Raw genomic sequence first — 13,196 nt, forward strand, 5'->3', positions numbered from 1 at the left:
TTTTCATTCCAATTTTTCAGATATTTATATCATGAATAAGTATTGAATGCTAACAAAATTTGGAGGGGGAAGTAATATTTTTTTTTAAATTCTAGTATAGCTAACATATTGTTATGTTTCTGTTAAATATTTTTGTATATCTTTTGTGATATTTCAAATGATTGTTCTCTTAATTTTTTAAAGAATTAAAACATTCATAGAAATTTTGATATTGAATCATTCTTATCTTCCTGTGGTAAACCTTATTTGATCATGATATATTTTGTTTTATACAGTACTTAATTCTGTTTTATTTAGAAATTTTGTGTTGATGTAGAGAATGAGATTTGTTTATAATCTTTTCTCCTATCCTCCCTATCCAGTTTTCTTATCAGGGCTATGTTAAGTTTGATCTTGTTTCTTCTTTTTCTGGTTTCTGAATCAGTTTGTGTAAGTTTGGGATTATCTGTTTTACTTGTATTTGATAAGATTTGCCAGTGTAAACTTAGAGTGGAATTGAGCAGAGAAAACCTTGATTACTAAGTTTTTCTGCGTTGGTTTTGGTAATTGTTGGTGTGTATATTTTTATGTTTATTGATGTATTTATAGTACCCATTTATTTTTAAGAATACTACTCTCTCTGGATGTGTGTCCTTTGATCTAACAGTTTATTTGGGACACAATTGGGGAAATGTTGGTATGGCATATAAGGGTATGAAGAGGATCTGGGGGATAGGATCATTTGAAAGTAAAGAAGAAAATAGGCCCATTTTGGCTCATATTATCTATCTTCCATCTATAGACCGTCTGTTCCCGTTCAGTTCCAATACTTCTTGCCAACATACCCACCTTCTGCATACCCACTGGCTGCGCACACGTACACCCCTATCACCAGCTCCGTGTCCACCATCCGACAGTATCCAGGTATGAGCCCTGCTGTTAAGGGGACTTTTAACATTCCAGTTTTTGCAAGCAATGAGATGAAAATTGATCAGTGAGTATTTGTAGTATGGATTTAATTATTCCACCTTCCGTGTTCAGGTTCAGATAAGGCTAAAATCTGAAGCTTTAAGGTTTTTTAGGTCACACCTCTGTGGTCTGTAAAAAGGTTGCTACTTGTTAGTGTATTTATATGATTTTATCCCACCCTGTGGATAACTTTGTTAACAATTTATTATACCTTAAAATGGCAGTACGGTTAAAATGATAAAAGCCATACTTTTATGGGGCTTCTGTTGTTTTCTGGATATCTGATGTGTTTTTAGTGTTAGTCCAGTTATGCTCAACACTCACCATCCTGACTTGTAAGTAGTGTTCTTTTTGCCAGTCCAGAAAAAACAATACTTAATCCTCAAGGTTTGTGTGTTCTTTTCCTATGAGACTCTCGGCTCACTTTTGGCATAGGAGAGCCAGATTGTCCAGATTGTGGGTGTTGCCCTTCTGTGTGAGACAGGACTGCAGCCAGGGCTCCATGGAGCCATTGAGCTCTTGAAGGGGGGTGGCGCAAATGAAAAACTGGTTTTTGTTTTGTTTTGTTTTACTTAATTAAAATTAGAGAAATTTTTAATATGTTTGGAACAACTTAGTGATATGAACCAAAATACAAGTAAAATATTTCTGATAAAAACTTATCTGATAAAAACTGAACTCAATATCTGATTTGAAATGTGTTTTATTTGGTAAACCATTCCCTGAATTTTGAAAATAACATATTATGGAAAAGAGAATGTAAAGTATCTTACTAAATTATTTTTATAATGATTATATTTTGAAATTTTAATATTTGGGATATATCGGGTTAAACAAAGTATATCATTAAAATTAATTTGGCCTGCTTTTTACCTTATTAATGTGGCAACTGGAAAATTTACAATTGCATGTATGACTTAAATTTCCATTGGACAGTGTTGGTCTAAAACTTCCAAGTTCTAAGGTATTTAAATAGCTTTGGAAACAGGTTCCTCAGTCACTACATTGGGTTTTTTTATTGTTTTCCATAAAACTTTCCCAAGGTTTAGTTATTAATTTTTTTTTAAGATTTGTTTATTTATTTGAGAGAGAGTGCGCAAGGGGTGGGGGCAGAGGAAGAGGGAGAGAGTCTCAAGCAGACTCCACGCTGAGCGTGGAGCCAGACACAGGGTTTGATCTCATGACCCCGAGATTATGACCTGAGCCAGAATCAAGAGTCAAATGCTTAACCAGCTGCCCCTCCCCAGGGTTTATTTTAATGTGGGGAAGTAGCTGATGAATTGTTCTGAGTTTTCTGTCATGTTTTGCTGTACATCAAAGTAATAACATCTTTTTAAAGGAAACTTAAAACTGTTCTTTATTAACAATCCTATAAAGATAAAACCACGTTTAATTGATTATGGTCAAAAGTATGACACAAAAAGTATGGTAGAACCATGTTGACAATTAAGTAAAATTCGTGTGTGTGTGTTACCTTAATTGCTGAAAATTCTTAAGTCTATCAGTAACAGCACTTCCTTCAGGTTCCTTCATCTAGCTCAGCCAGTTGATACTTCTGTAACAATGCAGTCATGTTGCCTTTCTGGGGTAGGTAACTCGTGACCAATGTGTATTTCTCTCAATGCTATCCAACTGAAAAGGACCTGCAGAGGCTCTCCTGAGCTAGAACAATCTATGCAGACGCTATCGTTTTATATGAACATTTATTTGTAAAAATCCATTGTAAGAGCACTGTCAGAAGTATTGGGGATTCTGCCAACCATTTGTTTCTCTACATTATTATTTTTCCAAGTGTCTTCTTTCACCACTATGGTAGTCCTGATGGATAGGAACACAGAAAAACGAATAGTCCAGTCAACAGCAATTTATTTCTTCCAATACCAGTACTGTCATCGTTGGTGCAGATGACAGATGGTAATGTGTTATTTCTCAGACATGTGGATCTTTGCATGGATGGACACAGCAGAAGGAATGATTTATTGAACACCTTACAGTGTCCTGTTTTCAGGTGGCTCCTTTTAAATGATTTTAAAGCAGGTGTTTTCAAATCAGGAAGAGGACAGGAAAATTTGTATATAATGGGACAAATATGAGATTTCTGTAATACATAGTTTATGATAGATTAGAACAATTGTTCATGGCCTCTGGTTACTTATAAAGATGGAATCTTGTTGGTTCATTAGGTATTAGATACAAACATGTAATTATGAATGTATATGCATAATTTTTATATTTTGCAAGTAATTGATCCCTCTCAAATTGTTCCTGAAGTTTCACTTGTTTCAGAGATGTTTTCCACTTCATTCATTTATTTATTCATGCATTTATTTTTTTTTTAATTTTATTTATTTATTTGAGAAAGCGCATGAGCAGGGGGAAGGGCAGAGGGAGAGGGAGAAGCAGACCTCCTTGCTGAGAGGGAGTCCAACACACAATGAGGGGCTTGATCCCAGTACTCTGGGATCATGACTTGAGCCCAAAGCAAATGCTTAACCGACTGAGCCACCCAGGTGCCTTCATTCATGCATTTATTAATTTTACAGATATTTATTGAAACCTTGTTACTGTATGTAAAGTCCTATGTTAGGCTCTATTTGTAAAGTTGACTCTTAAACAGTTCACTTTGAACAAGCTTAGAGCCTCATAGGCATTAAGACATGAGGAGCTCTTACTAGAGAGAAAGTGCCAAGTTCCAATTAAAGAGGCTTGAACAAAGCCAGCCTGCATCTGAGCTAGGAGAGGTTATTTCTACTTGAGAGGGTAGGGGTGGAGGTCAGGAGTGATTTCCTAAAGGAAGTGACATTTGGAAAGCCTCTTAGAATGCAGAGGACAGAGCCACGGGGTGGGATTGGGGGAAAGCACTTTGCTGTGTGTGAGTAAAGTATTAGCACAGAATATGTGCTCAGAACAGAGTGGTTTGGTTTTGGCAGGAGTGCAGTGTGAGTGAGGATGCGGCACATGGAATGAGATTGGATCTTGAAAGGCTTGGCATAGTGAGAGACTGCATGTTCAAGCAAGTGCCCACAACTGTTACTGAACAGAAACAAGGGTTCATTCACTTCTCAGGAAGAAACTAATAGCTTTGTCAGGTTGATTCTTTTTTTTTTTTTTTCTTTCTCTTTCATTTACAACAAGGGAAGAATTGCAGTGTAGCAGTAGCTATGAATTTACACGTGCTAACATTTTGCTGTCATTTTCTCACTGACAATAACAATTTACCTTTTTTCAGCCACTATATGGTTTATAAAACTTAAATTACATCAATTGTTTCCCCTTTTTTATTGAGTTATCGTTGACATGACATATTAGTTTCAGGGGTACAACATAATGATTCAATATTTGTGTATATCATGAAATGATCATAATAAGTCTAGTTAACATCCCTCACCACAGATATTTTCAAATTGTTTTTTCTTGTGATGAGAACTTAAAGATCTATCTTCTTAGTAACTTTCAGGTATCCAGTATAGTATTATCAACCACGGTCACCATGCTGTACATTACATCCCCAAGTCTTACTTATTTTGTAATGGGCAGTTTGTACCTTTGACCCCCTTCACCTGTGTCTCCCATCCCTCATTCCCTGCCTCTGGCAACTACAATCTGTTCTTTATGTCTAGGAACTTGCTTTGTTTATGTTTGTTTCAAATTCCACATGTAAGTGAGATCATATGGGCTTTTTTTCTGTCCCCGTCTGGCTTATTTCACTTAGCATAATACCCTCAGGGTCCATCCATGTTGTCAAGTGGCAAGACTTAATTCTTTTTTAAGGCTAAATAATTCTCATATTCTCTCTCTCTCTCTCTCTCTCTCTCTCTCTCTCTCTCTCTCGTGTGTGTGTAGAGAGATAGATGTCACATTTTCTCTATCCATTTATCCATCAGTAGACCCTTAGGGTTGTTTCTGTATCTTTGTTATTGTAGATAACATTTCAGTGAATATGGAGTGCATATATCTTTTTCTGGATTGTTTTGATGACTGAGAAGAAACATCATTTGTATTTTCCTTTCCACAAATAGAAATTCCTTCTCTTTTGCTTCCTGGGAATGCTGTTGTTTTTAGTTTTGTTGTTGTCAAGTTTGTTTTTAATATACACAGTAGCAAAAAAAAGGAAACTTGCTTGTTCTCTCTCTTCAGCGCATATATGGAATTTAAAATTCATAACCACTGTGTATCAAAAATGCCTGTGATGGTGGTTCCATCAATTAGAGCAAAATTCTTGACCTGGGAGCCGCGGATGTATCTCAGGAGTTTCATTTTAATTATTTAGGACAGTTGGCCTGGCTCACATTTGGAATTTAATAGATGATTTCCTTTTTCTTGTTTTAATCCTTTCCTGATAATCTGCAGCAAGATCATATCATGCTGATAGGAAGTGGGGAAAAAAACTACAATATGTAGAGCTTTATATAGTGCTTTGTTTAAAAAAAAAATGAGGGTTTATGGGGCTCCTGGGTGGTGTAGTTGGTTGGGTATCCAACTTTTGGTTTTGGCTCAGGTCATGATCTTCGGGTTGTGAAGTTGAGCCCCACATTGGGCTCTGTGCTCTGCACGGAGTCGCTTGAGTTTCTCTCTCCATCTCCCTCTGCCCCTCCCACTTGTGCTCTCTCTCTCTCTCAGATAAATAAATCTTAAAAAAAAGAAAAAAAAAAGACTGGGGTGCCTGGGTGGCTTAGTCAGCTGAACATTCAACTCTTGATTCCAGCTCAGGTCATGATCTCAGGGTTGTGGAATCAGGCCTCACGTTGGGCTCCACGCTGGGTGTGGAGCCTGCTTGGGATTCTCTCTCTCCCTCTCAAAAAAAAATAAATAAATAAAAACTCAGGGTTTAGATCTTTTACAGTGGAAAATTCTGTTTTCATTTTAGTGTTTTTCTCTTTATGTGGACTGTGTCTAATCAGAGCTAACATTCTTGTCACTTTCTGCATCATTTTCAGTTTCCGCCCAGGCTCCAAACTCTGCCATTACAGCTCAAACTGGCGTTGGGGTGGCATCCACAGTCCACCTAAACCCCATGCAGTTGATGACAGTGGATGCTTCTCATGCTCGACACATCCAAGGGATCCAGCCAGCACCCATCAGTACACAGGGGATACAGCCAGCCCCCATCGGGACTCCGGGAATACAGCCAGCGCCAATGGGTACACAGGGAATTCACTCGGCAGCCCCAATCAGCACACAAGGACTTCAGCCTGCACCAATGGGTACTCAGCAGCCTCAGTCTGAAGGAAAGACTTCAGGTAATTTGAGTTTTTTGCATGGAAGTTGGTGTAGAGGAAGGAGATATACTAGGTTTAAATCCTAGTTCTGCCACTTATGGGCTTGGTGGTCTTGAGTAATTTCTCTGTGCCTTAGTTCCTTCTTTTAACATGAGTTGCGTAGAACTTATCTGTCATAGTCATTGTAAACATTAAAAATTATGTACATAAACAGCCTAATACATGTTTGCATGTGGTTAGAAGCACTCTGTAAAATTGAGAGAGCAAATTCACCTTTATTATAGTGTTCTCACTCTGTTTAAGATTTTCTTCAGAGTTGTATGTAAAGCTGTAAAATTAATGTATCATTTTTAGGGATTTTTGGTATCATTTTTAGGGATTGAGAGGCAATGGTATTTCACAGAAATTGTAGGAGATTATTTCTTGAAGTATGCTGTGTACTTTATGTATCTTATTTATTAGTTAAGATTATACCGCAGAGAGAAGTGCCCACCAGTAGACTTAGTAACCTCTCCCACTTTGCCATATGCGTCTAGGCAGATGAACATTGTGCTCATCCCTTACTTTCTTGAAATTGGACAGTCATAACATGGGTGCTCTAATTCTGGTGGTCTGGTTGTTTTTGTTTTGACATTTTAGTTAATGTTTCTTTTGTTTCCTTTTCTTCATTGTTCTCTCTTGCCCCCTCCCTGCCCTCCAGCAGTGGTGTTGGCAGACGGCGCCACGATTGTAGCCAACCCTATCAGCAATCCATTCAGTGCTGCTCCAGCAGCAACAACAGTGGTGCAGACCCACAGCCAGAGTGCTAGCACCAATGCTCCAGCCCAGGGCTCATCCCCCCGGCCAAGTATCCTCCGGAAGAAACCCGCCACGGATGGGTAGGTAGACCCAGTAGTGCCACACGACCCTCTAGTCCTGAATGTAATTAGTAGAAACAGTAGGCACTCATCCAGTGCTGGTAGCAGACTCTAAGCTTTCGTATTCTGTAGCATTTTTTAATCTCTTTCAAAATAACTTGACCACAGGCTTATTCAGTAGAGCCTTGCCAAGCAAAGAATGTAGGACAGTAAGAATCTGTGAGTCTGGCAGGGGGTCAGTTTATAAGCAGCTATTGCATACTATTTTAGGAGTTCTCTCTAGTTTTGGGAGTTTAATTCTAGACTCTGAGTAGCTTCTAATAGACCCTTCAGGCTTGTCTGGGTAGGCACGTTAACATGTACTGTGTATTTTTTTTCTTTATCGGCAAGCATGAATTGTTGCTCAGGGCAAATAATATCCCAGGTGTATTAAGTAAGGGTCATATTTAGTAGCAGAAGTGGACTGTGTTGCCATAGAACCTCTGAGCTGGTGTGGGTCATGGACAGGAAGGTATGTGCTGTGCTCTGAAACTTACCTTGAAAACTTGGGAGGTGGAAGATGGGCAGTCACGCTTCAGAGCAGCATTTTTGTGGCTCCACCAAGCTGATGTGCATCAACAGCAGAAGATTATAAAGCTGAAAGCATAGCAAGAACATAAACTGCTGGGTCCATATGGGGTTTCCAGATGTGCAGGGCTTTGCCTCGACCGGAGTCTCTTTTAAAGATAAGTCAGTCTGTGGCAAAGAAACCTTATCAATGAAAATGCAAGGCAAACCTCATGCATAACATGACATGTTGAACACACAGTGCTAAATTTGTTGTCCCCTTAAAACCCTATAGAAATTTTCGCAAAGAGGCTTTTTTAAAAAGATATAAACACAAGGATGGGGAGAATAGGAGAAGACAACAGCAACCAAACTTTGAAGCTGAAAAGCAGGTGGGTAAGTGATCATTCACTTAGCTGTGAGAAAGCTGAATTTTAAATCTGTAGAGGAGAACATTGAGAACCATCCTCATTTAAATTGCTGAAGCTTCAGAAGGACCAGGAACAGGAAGAACAAGGGGTAGAAGGAAGCTGGGTTCAAATATGTTTGAGAAGGTTAGACCCCTGCATCCCCTTCTCCACCCACACTTTGTTGTACACTGCTCCTCCCAACCCCAGCATGCACCCAGAGGGTTAAATTCTGCAGATGTTCTACTGGGATCAATCAGCATAAGGAGGGCCAGAAGTATTTTACTAGAAACAGAATTTCAGAGGGCTGAGACTTCCAGTCCACTTCTCACTTTTAGCTGGCAGGACCCTGGTAGTTGAATGCTGTAGGCAAAAAGTGAGATGAGGGCTCTACTTTCTTGCTGGGATTGTCCAGCCCAGGGGGAAGGATGCAAAGATACCAACACTAGGGATTTTGTAAGGTCAGGAATCAGATCACAGTACAGTGAAACTTAAAGTAGGCAATGTCTGGGGTGCCTGGTTGGCTCAGTCAGTTAAGCACCCGACTCTTCATTTTGGCTCAGGCCATGATCTCAGGGTTGTGAGATCGAACTCCACATTGAGCTCTGTGCTGGGTGTGGAGCCTGCTTAAAATACTCTCTCCTTCTCCCTCTGCCCCTCCCCCACTCCTTTCTCTCTTTCACTACCTTTCTTTAAAAAAAAAAAAAAAAGAAAACAAGTTGTTCTTCAAGTTCAGAGGTTCCAGTGTTAGTCCCCGACTCCTCATCATGAACACACAACTAGGGATAACCAGGTATCTGAGGGGCCTTCTAACAATGCAAGATACAAACCATCAGACATACTGAAAAACACAGCCTGGAAGATACGGAAGCTAGGCAATGAAAATAAAACTAAAAACAGGGGCGCCTGAGTGGCACAGCGGTTAAGTGTCTGCCTTCAGCTCAGGGCGTGATCCCGGCGTTATGGGATCGAGCCCCACATCAGGCTCTTCCACTATGAGCCTGCTTCTTCCTCTCCCACTCCCCCTGCTTGTGTTCCCTCTCTCGCTGGCTGTCTGTACCTCTGTCAAATAAATAAATAAAAATCTTTATTAAAAAAAAAAAGAAAAAAGAAAATAAAACTAAAAACAAAGAGCAAAAGCAAATAAAGACCAGAACTGTGCATGCTGTCTTCAAAGGACAAAAAAAGATGTATCCATGAAAGGGGAAGGCAGTACTACACAAAAGGAACATGTGGAGAACAAAAGAGCGTGTCCTGAAATTTAAACTACAAGAGCAGAAATTGAACTCAGTAGAAGAGTTGGAAAATACAATTGAGGAAATCTCCCAGAAGTCGAGTAAAAAATCAAAAAGATAGGAAACAGAAAAGACAAGAAATTAAAAGAATCAGTTCAGGAGATCCTACCTCCAAGTAATGGAGTTGCAGCAAGAGATCAGAGAAAAGGAAAGGAGATCACTTAAAAATAATTCGTAGAAAAATTCCAAACCTGAAAGGCATGAGTTTCCTAATTTAGAGAACCATGAAATGCCCAGCACAGTAGATGCTGTGGACATAGTTAAACCAACGCCAAGATAAACATATTGAAATTTCACAACCTTGGAGATAAAAAGATCTTCCCCCTTCTCCTATACTTCATCGCCTCCCTATGACCCTACTGCTGTGCCTCTGTAATTGACTCTGTCATCAGAATTCCCTGTATCCTTCCTCTTTGAGTGTGCCTGCCTTCTTTCTTTTTTTTTTTTTAGGTGATACATAATTCTTTTAATGTATTTATAAACGTTTTCTAGAAAAGTGGAATATTACATGATTTAGTTTTTTCTTCATACAAAGGAAACATTTTTTCATATCACTACATATCTACATTATTCTTTTTAAGGAACGCATAATATTTAAGTATAAAGATAGACCATCATATGTGTACATAATCACTGATAAACCATTTGGATTATTTTTCATTTTTCACTCTTAAAACATTGCCAAGACAGACATTATCCTCCAATGGTCCTTGTGGACTCATTGTAGCTTTTACGATAATTTCAAGAAGAGGAAACTCTGGATGTGTACATTGTTAGTTTTGACAGGTATTGCCGAAGTACCTTCCAAAACAAACCATGAATTAACACCTCCATCATGTGTACGACTTCCCGCATTTCCCTCATCCTCAGTCCTAGTTGTGATTTCTCTCTGTAGTCTGCATTTCTATAGGAACACATTCACATTTCTTCTCCCAGGAAGAGCCCTGTAGAGAGTCTGCCTGTTTCCCCCTGGATGGTGCTCATTTTTGTGTGGATTTGGAGGGCTTGAAGTCACCGAGGTACAGTCTGGCTGCTGCCTCCTCCATGTGGCACACTGCTCTCATTTGCCACAGAGTCTAACTAACCCCTGTGTGCCTGCCTTCTTTAACTAGAATCTGGTTCTCCCACAGGGTCTGGGCTCCTACACTCTGTCCAAAGTAGTGGCTCTCTTTTCTCCCCATCCTTCTGTCACTGGGCCTGGTGGTGGGGTTGATGCCCTCTTTGTGCCTCGTTGCCACTTTCAGGCCATCCTTCTTGGAAAGCATTCAGTCTGTATTCAGATTTCATAAAATTTGCAGTTGAAAAAGTAGTTTCACATATCCAAGTTATTCCAAGCACACTGCAAAGTTTTCTAATAACTGAATCAGAGATCAGCTTTAAGTTCAAATTATTTAAATGAACTATCGTTAAAAATTTTGCTCCTACTTGCACTTGCCCCCAGTCAAGTGCTTAGTAGCCCCATATGGCTAGAGGCTACCTTGTTGGTCAGGGCAGCTCAAGAGGCTGCATCAGATTCTACTTGATTTGTGGGTATGTTTGTCTGTCCTTCAGAAGATCCATGATGTCTGGCTCTCATTCTGTCCAAAATGATTTCCCAGCTCTCTGGCTTCTCAGTTGCTCCAATGCTTCCCTGTCCTCCCCCTTCCATCAGCAGCACACACCCACAAGCACAAGCGTTCCCTGACCTCTTCTTCTGTCCACCAGTGTCCCACAGCCCAACTTCTGTCTTCCCACCTGCCGGCAGTGGTACTGCAACTCCAGCAGCACCCACTTCGATCCACCGAAGCTACTACCACCTTTGCGTTATTCCTTGCTGCTTTTCATGGCCTTTCCCTGCTCTCCCTGACTCATTTCCTGTGATCCATTACAATCACTTCCTTGCATAGAGCCCCCACTTCCTTGCCCCCCTTCACTTTGTCAGAACCAGAGTCAAATTCAACTTTCTGCTGAATTTGTGCAGCAGACTGTGGTGGGGTAAACAACCATGTTGACTGGCCTTGCTTAGCCTCACAAACCTCCACTAGGATCTTAGAGGGGACCAACACAGAATGCTTTCTAAGCCACTCTCCTGGATAGCTGTTTTACCTCTGCTCCTCTCAGAACTTCCACACCTCCTCATCCATGTTCACAACTAGATGATGAACTTGTTCCCTACTTTTTGAGAAAAATGGAAACACCCAAAAGAGAATTTCCACCAACGCCGGCTCTCACATCTCCTTACCTGCCAGCATCTGTATCCCATGCTCTACTCATCAGTTACTATGAATGGACTCTTGGTGCTTTGCTGACCTCAGCCTTTCTAGCCTGATCTCAGCCTTTCTAACCTGCTGAGAACAGTGCTATAGCGCTTCTCCCTCTTTCCTACTTAATCAGTGTTTTCTCGCTAGTGTATCATTCACATAGTAAGTATAAACATGCTGTCATTTCTTCCATCTTAAAACTCTGTTGAGCCACCTTGTTCCACTACCTACCTCATTTTTTTTCCTCCTATTTTCAAAGAAAATAAAGGAGGTATGTGTATTTGCTAACTCAAGTTTTTCTTCCAGTTTCTTTCTCATTGTTTTCACTAAGGTATAGAAAACTGCAAAGGTAATGCATGTATACCATGATTAGTTAGCACAAGTGAACGCAGCGTACAATCACTATCTAGGTCAAGAAAAACAACATACCAACACTTTCTCCTAAAGGCAACTAACCAGTTTTTCTTTTGACTCTGTTGATTTGCTTTGCCTCTTTTTGAACTTCTACTGAATCATACATTACACGTTTTTGTGTGAGTCCACCTTCCTTCCCTTGGTTTGATGTAATTTATCCACCTTATTGCATGTGATAGTAATTTTTTTATTGCTATATGAAATGCCATTGTATAACAATACCATAGTTTATCCATAGGTCTTTGGGTGGTTTCCAGTTTGGGGCCATAATGTTATCCTGAATGTTTTTGTATGACCTTTGATACATAGGTAAAGGGGTACCTCGGAGGGGATTTGCTGAGTTGGAAACTATACTTATGTTCAGCTCTGGTGGACTTTGGCAACAGTGTTTCCAAGTGTTTATACCCCTGCACTCTGAGCAGAAGGTGGGGATCATTGCATTCATAATCACCAACAGCTTGTTATTGACAGTCTTTAAATTTGGTGGTTCTGTGGATGTATAGTGGTGCATCTCATTAGGTTTAATGATTTTCTTTGCTTTTTGGGGGGGGTAGTTAGTGGAGTTGGTCTTGTTTATTTTTTACTTTTTATTATGGAAAACTTGAAACATAATAAAATTTTGAACATATGAATGTATACTCATTATTCAATTTCAGTTATCAGTTTATCAGCTCATGGACAGTTTTGTTTAATTACATACCTACCCACCCCCTTCTACCATATTATTTTGAAGCAAATCCTAGAGAGCACGTCATTTCATTTGTATATATTTCAGCATGTGTCTATTGAGGTACTCACTAAAAAATATAATAACCTTGTAATATCAAATATCTAGTCATTGTTCAAATTTCCAGTGGTCTCAATTGTCACAAATTTTTTGTTTAATTTATTTGAATCGGTATATTATAAGGTGCCCACATTGTGTTCAGTTGACATGTCTCCTAAGACTCTTCTGTAGGTTTCCTTCATCTCTTTTTTCCTTGAGATTTCTTTGTTGAAACTTGGTCTGTTGTTCTATAGACTTTTCCCTCTCCCTCCCTGTATTTTGTCAACTGCATCCACATTGTATTAGTTTCCTAGAGCTGCCATAACAAATTACCACAAATCTGGTGGCTTAAAACAACAGAAATTTATTCTCACAGAGGTGCCTGACTGACTTAGTCAGTAGAGCATGTGACTCTTGATCTCAAGGTTGTGAGTCTGAGCCCCGTGTTGGGTATAGAAATTGCTTAAAGATAAAATCTTTAAAAAATAAAAATTATTCTCACAG

General features: G+C 39.5%; 1 protein-coding gene across 12 annotated transcripts in view; it reads left to right on the forward strand.

The window, feature by feature from the left end:
• The window catches only part of SAP130 (Sin3A associated protein 130), a 78,406-nt gene that overhangs the window by 29,325 nt on the left and 35,885 nt on the right, over positions 1 to 13,196 (forward strand). For 9 of the 12 annotated variants that reach the window (XM_034654325.1, XM_034654321.1, XM_034654326.1 and 6 more), the window contains 3 exons: positions 782 to 903; positions 5,886 to 6,188; positions 6,868 to 7,045. In XM_034654325.1, coding sequence (XP_034510216.1) covers positions 782 to 903; positions 5,886 to 6,188; positions 6,868 to 7,045 — 603 coding nt within the window. The remainder of the gene's footprint in view (positions 1 to 781; positions 904 to 5,885; positions 6,189 to 6,867; positions 7,046 to 13,196) is intronic. The other 3 variants (XM_034654322.1, XM_034654329.1, XM_034654333.1) reach the window with 1 other exon arrangement.

This window comes from Ailuropoda melanoleuca, chromosome 2 (genome assembly GCF_002007445.2).
Source record: "Ailuropoda melanoleuca isolate Jingjing chromosome 2, ASM200744v2, whole genome shotgun sequence".
NCBI lineage: Eukaryota > Metazoa > Chordata > Mammalia > Carnivora > Ursidae > Ailuropoda > Ailuropoda melanoleuca.